This window comes from Mytilus californianus, unplaced genomic scaffold, assembly GCF_021869535.1.
Source record: "Mytilus californianus isolate M0D057914Y unplaced genomic scaffold, xbMytCali1.0.p SCAF_22, whole genome shotgun sequence".
In the NCBI taxonomy this organism is placed as follows: Eukaryota; Metazoa; Mollusca; class Bivalvia; order Mytilida; family Mytilidae; genus Mytilus; species Mytilus californianus.
In genome coordinates, this window is record NW_026262671.1 from 3,950,182 (window position 1) to 3,967,551 (window position 17,370).

Consider the following 17,370-nt stretch of genomic DNA (forward strand, 5'->3'; position numbering starts at 1 on the left):
CATACATATATATATATGTTACCAGGATAAATATTAACTTAGGCTATCATTTTAAATTATAGTTTTTATAATAAAATTGAGAATGGAAATGGGGAATGTGTCAACATGGTCAAAGAGACAACAACCTGACCAAAGAGCAGAAAAAAGCCGAAGGCTACCAATAGGTCTTCAACACAGCGAAAAATCCCACACCCGAAGGCGGGCTTCAGCAGGCCCCTAAACAAAAATGTGTACTAGTTCAATGAAAATGGACGTCATAACTCATTTTACTTGAAATACCAATTGTTTCCACAAGGATTGTTTTGAAGGGGGTTCTCTCAAAAGTGGCCAGTTTTACTTTAAAAGAAGAAGATGAATTATTTATAATTTCAAATCACAAGTCCACTGCAGAGAACATGCACATTTTACATGACTACAAGATCAATAATTCAAAAATTTAAACAACATATGGACATTGTTTTTTTTCTAAATACTGGTATATTTTGAACATTGCTATTTCTTATTCTAAAATGTAAAAATAAGTTCTGGTAAGTCAGATTCCGCTGTACAAATGATTTGCCCATACTTTAATCATTTTTCCCGAATGACTTTTATATTACTAATATTTATATACTGATTTCCTAGACACAAACTTTGATGCTTCTCTGATCAGAAGAGAGAGAGTCCATCTTGCCATAACACAAGCTGTGAAAATATTCCTGTTTACAACAGAGTTCCACTGCACTTATATGCTCTGATAACCTTTAACCTTGGATGTACTGTTATCTCTGTATACAGGTATCAATACAGGGATACAGTATGATGTTTACATAAGATGCTGATAGATATTTTTTTAACGTTTTCATAAAGGTACAGAAAACATTGATTTGCTTAGCAATTCTTAGGGTAGAGTAAAAAATAATGCAATATTCAGATGAGAATTAACTAAAAAGCATACAGAATACACCAAGTTATCAACTAATCCAACTAAAATTAATTCCTGTATGACCCAAATGACCAGTTTTGGTATAAAAAAACTACTTCAAAGGCATTAAAAAAAAACATTGCCAAAACACCTTGATACATTCCTGGAAAATAAACACTTGATAATTTTAAATTTAGGGAAAAGGGGTATGTAGTAGGTTAATACATAATACATTTCAGGTGAATTGTTACACCTGTGCATAGTGGGCAAAACCTCTTACTGGTTCCCTGTGCCTATCCTATATATATACATATAGATTGGACCAGCAATTTTTTTTCAAATTCATGATTTACCTTAACAAAACACAAAATAAGTACCCCAAAAAAATATGTCTTCTAAGTGGAACTTACTCTTTATAAAATTAAAACTACTGGTATTTGTTTAGTTGTTAGATGTCTTGGACATATATTATTTCTAATTTGTTGATATTACCCCACAGATGTGTTTTTCAATGAACAGCTGTAGCATGGTCAACATCCTGCAAAGAATTCCGCTCAAGCGCAGACCCCTTGAGCTTGTAGTGAGGTAATTAAATTCTGCTCTCTGTTAAAGGCTTGTGTGACTTTGGGATGAAGAACAGCAATAAAAGCATTGTTTCTTTCTTTTGGTTTTTCATGTATGTAGACTGATTAACATCCAGTGGCAAATATTTCATGCATGTTCAAGACGAATGTGTATGTAGAGATTTTGTGACATGAATTGTTATGTCAATCCTTTCTTTTCCATTATATATATATATTTTAATTTAGACTTAGATAATTCAATGAAGAACGTAACATTCAAAGAAATGAAAGAGCAAGAAAAATATGTCAGAAACAACCTCTTGTGAACTTTCAAGATTGCACCAGCTCCATCCGTGTCTTTCATTACATTATGCATGATACAAAATAGAGGTAACATCACAAATCATCCGATTACAAACAACTACATAACCGTAATTACTTTTTTCTTTTTAATTACATCTTCCGAGGTCAAATACCCATCTAATTAACTTCCTGAATCTTCATCTAGGAAACGAAAATTTGAACAAGTTTCTATGATTCATCAACACTTTGGAAATGAGATTATTTCTCCATGCCCGAACAGGTTTAGGTAAAGTATTATATGAATTTTAAGGTATCAGACCATGTGTTTAAGATATCATCGTGAATCGAAGCATTCTCAAACATCACCTCGGATACAAGATTTTCTGGAGGAAGTGGGAAGTTTCGTGGTACATTGTATTTCGTTACAAATAAGTTTAATAGGAAAGACATATGGCACCTACTAGTTGTTTTCATTAAAAAAGTTTAAACATTATCTATTTATTTTGAAACATAAGTTTTGATTACATGTCAAAATTTTAATATGAGCTGAGGGTAACGACCTTGGAACTAGGTATGTAACGACCTTGGTGCTAGGTATGTAACAGAGTGATGTAAATTCAGAAACTTTTGCAATGTTTTTATAATTGCAAATATTACTAAATTACATGTTTCAGACAAAAAACACAACTTGCATTTTAAAATTTTGATAGCATTATTTCTATTGCAGCATTACCTTAAATCGCTATAATTAATCTTGCATTTTACTTTATTTAAAAATTCAAATATCAAATGCCACAAAATTAACAGTATGTGTGGGTTTTTTTCCTGAATAATAACTTTTTACAATGACAGACAATATCCAAAAACAAACAAGAAAAGAAGAAAGATTGCCAATTGTTCTCACAAAAAAAAAAATTTCATTGTTCAAAAAAAAAAGTATTTGTGATTAATGTAGTCTGTTTCCAGAAAGCCTTTAAATGTTAAACTGAGGATCCAATATCTGACTATACTTACAATAAATTTAAGTATATGATTTTTTTTATAAAATGAGGTATATCAAGAACTTTCTTATCATCTTTCCATAACAGCTTACAACATAATCTCTGTAATTGTCAAACAGCTGTGTTTCACTTAAAATTGCACTAATTTACTGAAAACGAGGGCAAGTATTCTTCAGGTCTAACTGATATACGTATCAGTCCACCAAGTCTCAAACAGACTGCTTGTTGGACAATGAAGATATAGTGCAAATTTTAGTGTCAGTTTTTACGATTCAAATTAAGCCCTATGGCCAAGGCCAGTAAAAATGTTGTCTGACCAGAAAACTTTTCCTGCAAAGAGGCCTCACAAGCCATACAAATTTAAAAAAAAATTACAAAAGAATAATTTTCCGTCTTTCAAGTAAAAAAGTTTTCCTTGAAGACTGCAGCTAAACCTGTGATAAAGAGACTAATGATAAAGAAGATTTATAAATGTACATTTTAGTCTTTTTCTGACAGCTGGTAAATTTAAATTATTCAAATCTATCAACCATATACAAGCCACACATGACCTATCATTTGAACAAAATTAATTGTTTGAAAAGGCAGACTCAAATTTGATAAGATTGGTAAGAATCGAGTAATTTTCATTCAAATATGATTTCTAACCCACTTGGGGGCTAACTTCAACTCATTAAAATGAGATACTGACAGTAGCGAACAGCTAGGAATTTCAAATCTGAAAATTTTGATCTAAATAACATAAATCGCTGGCTCGTAATCTTTTGAACAGGTTAAATTTTATACTACAATCAATGCATGAACAGCCTTTTTTCAAGTCATTAAAATTTCGTTGTTATTTTGTTTACAAGCTTGAATTATTTTTATAAACAGCTACTTTTTTGTAAGTTTATGAGAGTTTATTGTTTTAAAGACTCTTCAGTTTTTTTTTGCAAATCTATGGAAGACTAAAATAATGTTTTGTTTCAGGAGAGTCAACAGATGATAAAGTGTATTACTACCTTTTGTTAAAAAAAAAACATGCAATGGTAAAATTATTCAGGGCTGTTCCAGATTTAAACACATGGGGAATGGAGGCACTCAAATTAATAAATTGTGGGTGGTTACATTTTCTTTTATAGAATTTTGCAAGAATGATGAAAAGTAAAATAAAAAAATTATACCAGTACTTTAGTAGTATAAGTATGCTTTTGACTATAAACTATAACAGCCTTTTCTTATTTTTTTTACAGGTGAATGGAGACATGTATTCTCTATAGACAGGTCAATCATACTTCATGTCTAGTTTTTACATAAAAAAATAAATCCAAGCAGGTCGGGCAAAACAACATTAGGTGATCACTAAATGCCTATTTATAAATATGGCCGAGTTAAATGGTCCATACCTTTAAACCATTAACCATCTCAATGACAGATGGTCTTTTTTTACAGGTGAAAGCTTACCTGTGGATTCCATGACAAGCCTGTGGTATGGTTTTCTTTGATGTAACTCTGAAGTGTTGACAGAGTGGATGACCATGCCTTTACCCAGTTAACATGGTTCTCATCTCTGAAATATAAAAATGTTAGTCTTAGTTTTTAAATTTTCTGTACAGAAAGGTCAAACTTTGAACCAGAGAAAACTGACCTTATAAGAATGGTGAACTTTGAATGCAGGATTAAAATACATAGGTATTACTGCCAAGGGACAAGACGAGGGGGACCTGACAAGATAGGATTGTAATCAATAGAGACACCTTTAAAACAGGTTTGACTGTATTTACCAGTTGTGTCAAATCAAAACAGATAATTGCATACATCCACGTCATTTCTACTCTGGTGGTTAGTTGTCTTGTGATCTCCTCATTCATAAACCAACATCAATGACAATGGTAGGTTAGTTTTGGGGGATTTTGCATGTCTAATAGAGGTCAGAGGTTAAAGTTAACTCTAGGGAAATGACCTTCATACAATACAACAGTAACATTTTTTTTTTAATCTAAAGATATATTTTATAAACTTCTAACCCTGTGTTTTCTAAATTTGTCCACATTCAGGACATTTAGACTTAACACACTGAGATTTCAAGGACTATAATTAATATTCATAAGTATATATTTTTTTTATTGAAATTGTCTACTTACAAACATAGGTTTAAAAGAATATTATTAATATTCATAAAGTATACTTATTTGTTTCTAAATTTGTCTACATTTTATAACATTTAGACTTAAACACTTAGGTTTCAAGGAATATCATTAATATTCATAATGGATATTTCATTTTTTAAACCTAAAAAATCTTCATTTGTCTTCATCCTAACATTAGAAAAATCTATTCAATTTATGGGTTTAGTAGCAGGAAACAAAACAAACCCTCAAACTTCGATTATCAGGATAAAAAATAAATCTACAAATTTCCTCAGACTAAAGATATCTTTGTTTGATTTATTTAATGCAATGACAGAATATCTCCTTACAATTTAAACTATTTTGTATCTTTCAATGATTTTCAATTCTATCTAAAATTATTCGTCTCAAGTTTAAACTTTGATTATCAGGATAAAAAGTAAATCTACAAATTTCCTAGGACTTAAGATATCTTTGTTTGATTTATATAATGCAATGACAGGAATTCTCCTTACAATTTAAACTATTTGGTATCTTTCAAAGATTTTCAATTCTATCTAAAATTATTTGTCTCAAGTGTAAATGGATGTTAAAAATGAGCTCTTCAATAACACTTAGTCTGTTCTTCAATTAAGTAAATAAAACTTGATTTATTTTAAAACATCTGAAACATGTAAATAAAACCTTCAAAATATCTGTACTTTTAACGAAAAAAATTTGTTTACAAGATAATCGCTTTTTTATCAGTTTGAACTGATGAAATCTTAAATATCATCTTATCTAATGAGTTTTTTTTTTAACTGAAATCCAGAGTTATCTTTCTTTAGCTGCAAATTTTTCTTTAAGACAGAAAGATATTAGACAAGTAAGGCATTGTATTGATTATATTAAAAGCTCTACAGCTTGAAATAATGTTGTGCATCTGTCCCAAAAGAGTTCTTGAAATCTTATTTTCCATGGTGATCCTTGAAGAAAATCTGCTGGTCCTCACTATTATTATTTCTATTGCAAAATTCCGAAAAATTGTGTCAGTCCTTTGCAAAATTTTGGTGATCAAAACCTTAGGACCACCATTTTTTGAAAACTTTATCCAAAGTCATTCATTTTTTTTCATTCATTGTTTAATTGTTATTAATCAGGAGGTTAGTTTTTTTTTCGTTTGAATTGTTTCACATTTGATCATGATGGTGTCATTTATAGCTTTGTATCTGGTATGGGTTTTGCTCATTGTTGGTGAGCTATAATTGCTAACATCTACGTCATTTGGTCTCTGGTGGATAGTTGTCTCATTTGCAATCACACCACATCTCCTTATATTCCTATTATGGCAGCCAGAGCCATTTACTTTAATTAGAGATTAGAAATATAAGACAGATTCATTTATATATAGTTAAATTCAACAGGGAAAAAAAAAGCAAGAGTTTTCAAATCTTAAATCTGAAAATTCCTCAATATTTAATTGGCTAACCATTAAAAAAACAAAAAATGAAGATTATATTGACCTGTGGAAAAAACATTGACCACAGATTTTGTCCTCGATCAATATACTTCTGTTTGGTCAATATAATAATGTTTCATTTATACCATAGGAATAGAAACATCATTATTGTATAATATATTAAACTGTCTCAATTCTAAATTTATAAATTTTACTATAATTATAGCTTTAGGTTTTTAACTTCCTTGAAAAAAAATCAAATAATGTTTATCACTAAAAGTCTATCATAAATCTATTCAGGTTCACAATTCGGGAAAACAAATATTGTGAATACTGTAAATTCGTAATTTTTTGCAAAAATTGTGAAGGGAAAAGTAACGCAAAAATTAACTCCATTTTAAATTTTGATAGCACTATTGATATGAAAACTTCATAAAATCAAATAACAAAACTCAGATTTGTGTCCATTATTCAACAATTTCAGTAATAAATTCAGGCAAACATTTCTGAATTTACAGTATTAAAGCTACTATTACATCTGTAAGCAGGGTTTTGGCAATAAGTTCAACAAATGAAACCAGCATTTAAAATCTGTTTAAACTTCGGATAAACATTTCAACACAAAATCTTTACAGAGCTTAAAATTAAGCACTGTAGAAAAGCACTACAAATTGTCTCAAGATGATTTCAATTTGCACAAGAAAGCCATCAGATCTACCTTTTCTTAAAAAAAACAAAAACACAAACAACTCTGTCAAAACAATAAAAGAAACCAATTTGCAGAAAAGATCTTAAATAATTCTGAAGTTTTAAAAGAAAAAAGTAATGTAAAAACATCAATTTTGACAAGTTAGAACATAAAGAAATACCTTTTCCAATACCCTTAATTTGATATACAGATCAGTTAAATGTTTTGAGTACTTGATAATTAGCACTGCAAATTTAAAGCATTAAAGTGAATGATAGATGGATCGTTTAAGTGTTTTAACAGCAGGACAAGATAAAACACCATTCATCCATTTTGCTGATGCAGGTGAAAGTTTGAGGGAGTTTTTTGTTTACAAAGTTTGAAGTTTAATTAGCAATGAAACATTTATGATGTTTCTGTAATAAAATCATTGCTTGCTGGTATTTTTTAATTGAATAAGAAAGAAAAGATGGAATGCACTGTAATGTCTGTCTAGTTTAAAATCTGATAATGATATAAAGGTGATGGGAGTTTTTGTCATTTTGTATGTTATCTCTCAAGATTCCTTGCAATGTAAAAAAATAATTAGTTCAGTTTCCAGTTTCCATATATCTACTCGAAATTTTTAAGCCATTTTTAGTTAAGAACCACTGAAGTCCAGAATATAATATGCTGTCTACATTTGATAAAATTATAATTTCTTAGAATTTCAGTATAAAAGCATCACTAGATAGGGTTAACGGATACCAGTTGACAACCAGAATACAGCCATAACCACATGAACTTACTTCCCCTTGTAATCTTTAAGAACACGATTGGAGTAAAACATGCCGGCATCAGCCATATCTTTGACAAATGGTCCTGGTGTTGGTGCCTATCAAATAAAAACACACACAAAGGCATGAAAGTTTCATCAATATATTAATTACTTCACCTGTTATTTTCATATTCAATATTCCTGTTAATATATCATGTATATTATATGCAAATTAAGTTTTTTTTTTTTCTGTCAGGGCTAAAGGTCTGTTGTTCTCTTCAGCTTTCTCTAGCATTTAAATCTAGCCACCACGATGTAACCAAATGTGATGAAAGTGAAAGTAGCATTAAACACAATCAATCAATAGTTTGTCAAGGTTCTAAATACAACAGTTTCTACATTCATATCAGTCTATTTAATTGGTGAAGAAAATCAAGAGTTCCAAGGTAGACCACACACTTTGAGAAGAAATTGACTAACTCTATCAAATACCAGTACTTAGTTTTAGTAAATCTTGCTTTACTGGCAAATGGCTCAACTCAAAGTGTTGTCTGAATCACTATCCAGCGGAGATCCCTCAAAATATTACAATGCCTGAATCACTATCCAGCGGAGACCCCTCAAAATATTACAATGCCTTAATCACTTTCCAGCGGAGACCCTTCAAAATATTACAATGCTTGAATCACTATCCAGTGGAGACCCCTCAAAATATTACAATGCCTGAATCACTATCCAGCGGAGACCCCTCAAAATATTACAATGCCTGAATCACTTTCCAGCGGAGACCCCTCAAAATATTACAATGCTTGAATCACTATCCAGTGGAGACCCCTCAAAATATAACAATACCTGAATCACTATCCACCAGAGACCCCTCAAAATATTACAATACCTGAATCACTATCCAGCAGAGACCCCTCAAAATATTACAATGCCTGAATCACTATCCAGCGGAGACCCCTCAAAATATAACAATGCCTGAATCACTATCCAGTGGAGACCCCTCAAAATATAACAATGGCTCAATCACTATCCAGCGGAGACCCCTCAAAATATAACAATGGCTCAATCACTATCCAGCGGAGACCCCTCAAAATATAACAATGCCTGAATCACTATCCAGCGGAGACCCCTTAAAATATAACAATGCCTGAATCACTATCCAGCAGAAACCCCTCAAAATATAACAATGGCTCAATCACTATCCAGCGGAGACCCCTCAAAATATAACAATGGCTCAATCACTATCCAGCTGAGACCCCTCAAAATATAACAATGCCTGAATCACTATCCAGCGGAGACCCCTCAAAATATAACAATGCCTGAATCACTATCCAGCGGAGACCCCTCAAAATATTACAATGCTGAATCACTATCCAGCGCTGACCCCTCAAAATATAACAATGGCCTTGATACAATGACACTACCATGAACATTGACTGTTGATTCTATTGTTTTTATTTATAAACTAAGAATTTATTACTAATGTTAACTTTTAATGAAAATGTGATTAGATCAATTAGGCATTTAGTAATTTATTATATTGTGTGTTTGTTTATCTATATATCAAGTCTTTTTATATCAAACTCACCACGGAAACCCATCCAAGAGCTGACAAGGATTCGCTCAGGACTGACAAATGGTTGAAAAACTGACTTCCACGGTTTCCTTCTCTAAAGTTCTGAAATCATAAATTAAGTTTACTTAGTATACAAATTAAAAGATGTGGTATAATTGACAATGAGACAACTACATTTATCAACCAGAGACCAAATGGCAGTAATGTAAGCAACTATAGGCTATCATTGATGAAGAGACTGATTGATAAGGGTTTGAAGCCACGTAAAAATGTGGCGTGGGCTATGTCAAGGTGATAGGAACTGTTCAGGTACAAGCACATCTCTAAAACTTTTGTGAAACAACAATAAATAAGAGTTCCAAAATCCATTAGAACAGCCAGCGTATTTATTTTTGTTAAAAAAAAACCAACATCACATGAAAAAATAATTGATATCAAAGGAAAAGGCCCTGGATAAAATATAAACAATTTCATTGCTTCAAAAATAGCAGGATCATTTTCTCATAGAGAATGGGAAAAAATCTCTTAAAGATCATAAATTCATAATTAGGTAATAAAAAGAACTAGATATGTCATAAATTATTAGAAAGTGTATTATTTTTAATTTGCAAAAGATTAAACAAAGAGAAATTGTCGGACTAGAAAATTTCAGAAGATCAAACGAAAACAAGGAAAATAATAATTTACTTCATTGGTATCCGTGGTAATGATTTTTTAATTCATGAAACATTAAAAGATGGGTTAAATGAGACCATTCCTAAGAGGTTTTTAAACGATACTTCGTTCAGATAGAAAAATTATCCTTCTGATTCAGAATTACAAGAATTTATAATGTTTAACATTCAACATTTTACAGCAAATCTAATGTTAACTCTTAAAGTGCAAGAATACTTTCTTGATCAAAAAATGCTGTTTTCTACATTTTTAGCAAATTTTTAGAAATTTTGAAGATATTGAGCAATCTCCTTGGTGTGATTTGTTCTGAAATTTTTCTATAATAGTAAAGAAAGAATATCAAGGACAGATCCAGGGTTAGAGAAAGGGGGGGAGAAGGCATAAGAGTCCACAATGGTAAAAATAGAGGCAAGTGATCTCATAATCTATATAAGCATATCATAACATACAATACTTTTTGAACAACTTATAAAAAATGCAGTCTTAATGTTATCATACAAATATAAACTCAAATGTTTTTCAAAGGAGGTGCTATTTTGTCTATGTTTTTTTTTTCAAAACTAATACCAAGTTTTTACCACAATTTTGACATCAGGGAACAATTTGGAACACATTTTATACCTATACAATATTTATCAATTTTCATTGAAATCCCAACACAAAAATATGATTCTCAAAATTTTTGATTTTTTTCTAACAAAAGTTTTCTTTTTACCCCATATTTGACATTAACAAACAATTTGGAATAGTTAAATATATACTCTTATATCAATTTTATTGTAATCCTGACATAAAATTATGTTTCTCAAAATTTGTGAATTTTAAGAATACATGTAGTAATTAATGTATACCATTTTTTACTATTTTTTTTGGGACCTTCACTTTAAAATAATTTATTACATCTACATATCAATTTTTGTTGAAATCCTGTCATGCATGTAAGATGTCATTTCTCAAATTTGTGATTTTTATAACAAAATAAGTTTTAAACACATGTATGACACACTTTACACTAAAAAAAAATCATTTTTTGACACCAGGAAACAATTTTGATTATTTTATAATACCTATAAATCAATGTTTATTTAAATTCTTTTACAAAAAGATGTTTCTTAAAAGTTTTGATTTTTTAAACGAGAGCTTTTTAGCACATTTTAATTTCTAACACCTGGAATCAATATACATGATATACAAAAGAATATCATACCTATAAATCAATTTTCATTAAAATCCTAGCAAAAAAAGTTGTTTATCAAAAGGAGTAGGGGCATTAAGGCCTGGTTTTCGACGAAGAAAATAAAGTTTTTGAGAACTATTTCAAATTTGCACATAATGTTTGGAAATGCATAAAATCAAGAAATATAAATGAAAATTATAAGATTTTTGATGTTGAGGCGTCGCAGTTACATAATAATATGTACCGTTTTCATGAAAACATAGAAAAGTTTATGCAGTTTTCCATCATCATTTCATTTGTGGAAACATTGTGCGCAGGCAAGAAACAACAAAATAATTTAAGAGAAGCTTTTATATAAGTATTGACATATTCTCACCAAATATAAAGGTGTTTCTTGTGTGCGCACATACTTTCCAATGATCTAATATATGCTTTTATAAGTTGATGTAAACAAGAGGCTCTCAAGAGCCTGAATCGCTCACCTGTATTTCAGAGGAGAAGATTTTTAAATGTTAGCAAACTTGATGAACAAATGGTGTAAAATTGTCTGAACATTATTGCTGCTTACAGTTTCGATTCGTCTGATAATTTCAGGGCCGATAGATCTTGACCAATTAAACAATTTTACCCCATGTCACATTTGCTCTAAAAGATTTAGTTTTTGAGATATAAGCCAAAAACTGCATTTGACCCTTATGTTCTATTTTTAGCCATGGCGGCCATGTTTGTCGATGGATACAAACTTCAGATACAATTTATAAACAAGATACCCTAAGGAACATTTAGTTAAAGTTTGAAGGTAATTGGCCCAGTAGTTTCAGAGGAGAAGATTTTTGAAATAGTTTATGACGACAGACGACGACGACAGACGACGATGGACACCAAGTGATGGCATAAGTTCACATGGGGCCCTTCGGGCCCCGGTGAGCTAAACAAGGAAAATCAAGAAAATTTACAAAATATACAAATTTTGTCATGGTTTGTTGCTATAGTAATTCGTGAAATTTGTTTTTATTTTCTGAACACCTTGTACCTTAGTGTATTTAGGACAAATTTAAGAATATGTACGGTAACTTTTCAATTTACACTGATATTTGGCCTAAATAAGGGCCTTATTGCCCCTTCTCCTTTGTGTATTTTAAAAATAAAAAAAAATTAAAAAATCGATAATTTTTTGTCATTGGAAATGATTTTGAATAGCATATTATAAAATTAATGTCAAATTTTGTTGATATACTAGCAAAAAAGATGTTTCTCAAAATTTATAATTTTTGAACAAAAACAGTTTTTATAACAATTTTTGTCCAATTTTCACCAAAAAACAAAAGGACCTTTCTTTTATGGGTATAAACACTGCATAAAAATGATAAAATTGTTTGAGGCAATCTTGACTTACCTTACACCAAAGAGGTGCTGATGGACAGACAGAGCGACTACCCTAATAAAATGTTTTTAAAATGAAGAGACACTGTTGTCTGTATATGCTGGTGGTTGTTGAAGTGGCATTTCAGAAAATACTCTTTTTCAAAATGTAAAGGTATCCATGCAAAATGTAAAGGTATCCATGTAGTTGTGTAAGATGTATCAAATACATAACCTATCAGTTGAAAAGGAGCCAATGATTGTTCTAAAGGTATAGAACCACTAATTGGGGCCCGGTCAGAAAGAACATACAAGAAAATAGTACATATTTTAAACAAAATAGTTCCTACGCATAGCTGTAACTTTGTCAATAAGTAAAATATTTGGGAAAATTTGGTATCAAATGAAAGCTTAAGAACTTGGAATCACTCTAGGACCCTTTTTTGAGTTAATATCGAATAAAACAAAAATATATGAAATTTTAATAGGAGGGCACATTTGCCCTGTTGTTCAGATCTGAAGTATCTGTTTTTGAACTATCAAACTTCCGGGAACCAGTGCGCTGGAATATGCAAATAAAGGTATACTGAATTTTTCAGCAAAAGTCAGGATAAGGTATAGTTTTGACATGAAATAACTGCCACTATATTTGAAGTTAAGACAAAGTAGTCATTAATGCTTGAAATTGCAGAATTTAACATAATGGGGCTTTGAAATAGTGGTTTTGTTCCTAAATTAGGAGAGTGCCACAAATACGTAATTGGGCTATTAAACTTTATCCCCATGTTCATGTATAAAAAAAAAAAACCTTTTCACTGATGTCTATAATCACGATTATACAATGTTTATAACTTCATACTTATGTGCACAAACTTTATAAGTTCACTAAAATAAAAGATGTATTTTGATATTTTGTGTGGTTTTGTAGCTGTCTAATTCAATTCAATATCTTCATTTATTCATATTGATTTAATGCATATATCTAACACCCCCCCCCAAGTGACATCCTCAAAAAGTTAGTGTAATTGCTATTTTTTCATGAATTTTTTAATTATTTTTTCTCATGACAGAAAATTTACTTTCGCAATAACAGGTAAGAGTTATTCCTCTTTGGATAGCTTCTCAACATTCAAAATAAAGAGCCTGCTTGTCTGAATGCTGTCTTATAAATGTACATACATTGTTTTCTCTATAACTTTAAAAAGTTAGACCTTTGAAGTAAAGCCTCTTAGGTAAGCAGAAGCAGTATGCCCTTTATCTAATACATAAATTTGTCGTTTGGTAGACAAAATAAAAATAAATACTGAAAATTCAGATATTTTTGCATCAATTTATTATTGGCTGTTTCAACAAAAGACACAAATGTAAAATTTATTATTGCAATTTAAGGAAATGCTGAATACAAATAATACTATATATTGAACTAAAATTATTAGTATTCATTTTTGCAAAACATATCCCATTTTTGCAATAATAAAAATAAAATAAAATCCCAATAGTTTCTGAATTTATTGTAAGAAGATGTGGCTAATGAGACAACTTTCCACCAGAGAAGTTCTCTTTCAGGCAGATTGGACTGTACAGATGAACTTAAAAATATACATACCACTGCAGCACTGATACAGTCTGATAATGGCTGTAACAACTTGGCCAAATCTCCCTGTAAAGTTAACAGAATTATCATTAGCCTATATATTTACTTGAACACAATTTTATTTGAGGAAATATATCCTACCATAACAAGTTTCAAAACATACACATACAATATTCTAACTAGAGGTTCTAAAGAGTCTGTGTCCCTCACCTAGGTCTATGTGCATCTTTTTCAATAGACACTCTACAACATTTTAGACTGGAATATTATTCATGACTCAAAATCTCTTTTTTGTGGCTGTTGTATTGGCGAAAGACTTTTCTCTGTTTGCTGAGTTTTCTCTCTATCTTCTATAGTTTTTGCCCAAAACACAAAAAGTGTTAAAATCATCATTTAAGGGTAAGACAACTGACTAGTTCATCTACATGTTCCCTGACCTATTTGTAGATGCGGTCTTGTAGATCATTTTTGCTTTATAAGCTTCTATCTATCTATTACAGTTTTCAAGATAATAGGCAAAAACAAAACAAAATGGTAAAAAAAAATTTGTCATCTAAGGGTGATAACTCTTATAAGGAGTCAACTGACGATTTCCGCAATTGACTTATCATGCTTATTTGAAGATCCTGTCTTACTACTCATTTTTGCTTTTGAAATATATCTATCTATTATAGTTTTCAAGATAATAGGCAAATATTCAAAAACATGGTAAAAATGATAATAAAAGGGCTGCAAATTGCTACAAAAAGAAACTGATTGACAATTTCAGCCATGAGACTTACTTGTAGATCTTGTCTTGCTGATCATTTTAGCTACATAAAGTTTATGTCTATTAATTAATTTCCACTATAATCAGCGATAATGAAAAAAATTGGTAAAACAAGTTAAACTGAGAGCTACTGCTCACTGATGATACCCCCAGCCCAAATACTTGACAGAAAACAGGAAGTTGATGAGTGATGAATCTGAAAACATATCACACGGTATAGCTGACTTATATAAACACTGAAACCAAATTTCAGAAATCCTTGTAATGTAGTTCCTGAGAAAAATGTGACGAAAATTTTCAACTTGGATATGTTGTGTAAAATGGTGTAAGTGTTCGGTAAACAGGAAGTTGTTGAGTGATCAATCTGAAAACGCATCACACGGTATAGCTGACTTATATAAACCCTGAAACCAAATTTCAGAAATCCTTGTATTGTAGTTCCTGAGAAAGATGTGACGAAAAAAAGGGGGTGTTTGATTATCTAGATGGCATTTCATTGTATCCTAACATCTATCACATCATATTTTAACTAACTGTTTTAACTATTCTTTAAATCTAAACTTCAGAAAGAAACACCATAAATCCAATATCATTTAAAGTGTCTCTAATATATATTGCTGTATATATATATATATATATATATATATAACCAGAAGTACATGTAGCATTTTTCAAAGAAATCTGAACGAATATTGAGGTCCCACTCATACTAGGATTCAGACAAGAGATTTTACTTGACAAAGGTCTGTGCTACAGTATCATTTTATGTATCTATCTATCATAGACAAGTGTCTGTGCTTGACAAGGGTCTGTGCTATAATATAACTTCATGTATTTGTCTAGACAAATGTCTGTCAGTCCAACACTGTTACTTCACATGCTATCTAGACAAGGGCATTCCTGTCTGAATATCTATATTGTTGGTATTTACATGAATAATCTGCGTGTTGCAGATGATGAAGACTATATGACATCGGAGGGATGAAAGGATGGCTGATTAACTTCCAGTGGCAAATTAAATTTAATATTCAGGACCAGAACAGGTTAATTGGAAATGAATATGAACCCCGCTTTGTACTAGGCCGACATGCTGAGCTGGAATTTTTAACATGCTAGTTCACAGGTAAGTCCATAGGAAGGCATGTCACCTTACCCAGATATATTATTCTGACTCCAAGCTGACCAGTCTTTCTTCTTACTACTTAATGTTGTGTGTTTAACAGAGAAGCAGAAAATACCAATTTTAAAGTTTTTGGTTTGTTTATAAATGTTAAATGCCACAATATTATATCTGGTTTATGACCTTGACCTTTCATATTGTGACCTCAAGATCAAAAGGGATCTAATCATCTCATTATAAATGTTAAATGAGACCATATATCAAAGTCAGGTTTAAATTCACTGGATATCTCTTTACACTGGACTCATTTAAAGGCTTTTTGATAATGTAAACATATATGACAAGGACATTATTCGTAAATATAGATCACATGCAGACATCTTATACATTCAGGTATTTCACATCTTTTATGGTAATATTCTATACAAAGCACAAAAATGTCTTTATTCACCTCAATAGTTTAAACCAAACTGTTAAACAGACTTATGTAGTTACGATACTGTTTTCACAGAGTTCTCGAAAAGTGGTGGTCCTTAGGTTTTGAAAACCAAAAATAGCAAAGGACTGACACAATTTTGGAATTTTGCAATAGAAATAATAGTGAGAGTCAGCAGATTTTCTTTAAGGACCACCAGAGAAAATAAAATTTTGAAATCTCTGTTGTCATGTCATTAAAGATAGCATCTTTTGGAATTAATTGACTCACTCATACATGTCATATAGGGTCTTTGCATTGGAAATAAACACATTTTTCCAAAAACAATTGTTGGCATGATATGGGTTATGTTCTTCTGGTATATTTATGATGACATGATTATTTAAAACCCCTTAGACAGGAGGAATTGTGGTTGATTTTCATATGATAAAGACATAATCTTTCAATCAGTTTAATTGAAGTCTGGAGCTGGCATGTCAGTATTTAAAATGCTAGTAGTCCTAAAACATTTTTAACCCTGCTGCATTTTTGCACCTGTCCCAAGTAGGAACCTCTAGCCTAAGCCCTTTGTTAGTCCTGTATGTTTTTTTTAAATTTTGGTTCATTGAGTTTAGTGTGGAGACTTTTTTGCTGAACTAAGGTACATTATTGTTTAGAACCAGCTGAAGCTCGCCTCCAAGTGCAGGATTTTCTCCATGATTCATTACTGGCCTTGGGCTGTTTTTTTACTCTTGTGTAGGGTTGTAACGTCTCTTTGACAAATTCCCCATTTCCACTCTCTGTTTTATTATACATGTACAGAATGTAAAATTGAGAATGGAAATGGGGAATGTGTCAAAGAGACAACAACCCGACCATAGAGCAGACAACAGCCGAAGGCCACCAATGGGTCT

General features: G+C 31.1%; 1 protein-coding gene across 2 annotated transcripts in view; it reads right to left on the reverse strand.

The window, feature by feature from the left end:
- Positions 1-17,370, reverse strand: part of LOC127732122 (adenylyl cyclase-associated protein 1-like) — a 70,299-nt gene that overhangs the window by 26,466 nt on the left and 26,463 nt on the right. For both annotated transcript variants that reach the window (XM_052241190.1, XM_052241189.1), the window contains exons 5-8: positions 14,165-14,218; positions 9,357-9,446; positions 7,794-7,879; positions 4,215-4,320 (exon numbers count right to left, since the gene is read on the reverse strand). In XM_052241190.1, coding sequence (XP_052097150.1) covers positions 4,215-4,320; positions 7,794-7,879; positions 9,357-9,446; positions 14,165-14,218 — 336 coding nt within the window. The remainder of the gene's footprint in view (positions 1-4,214; positions 4,321-7,793; positions 7,880-9,356; positions 9,447-14,164; positions 14,219-17,370) is intronic.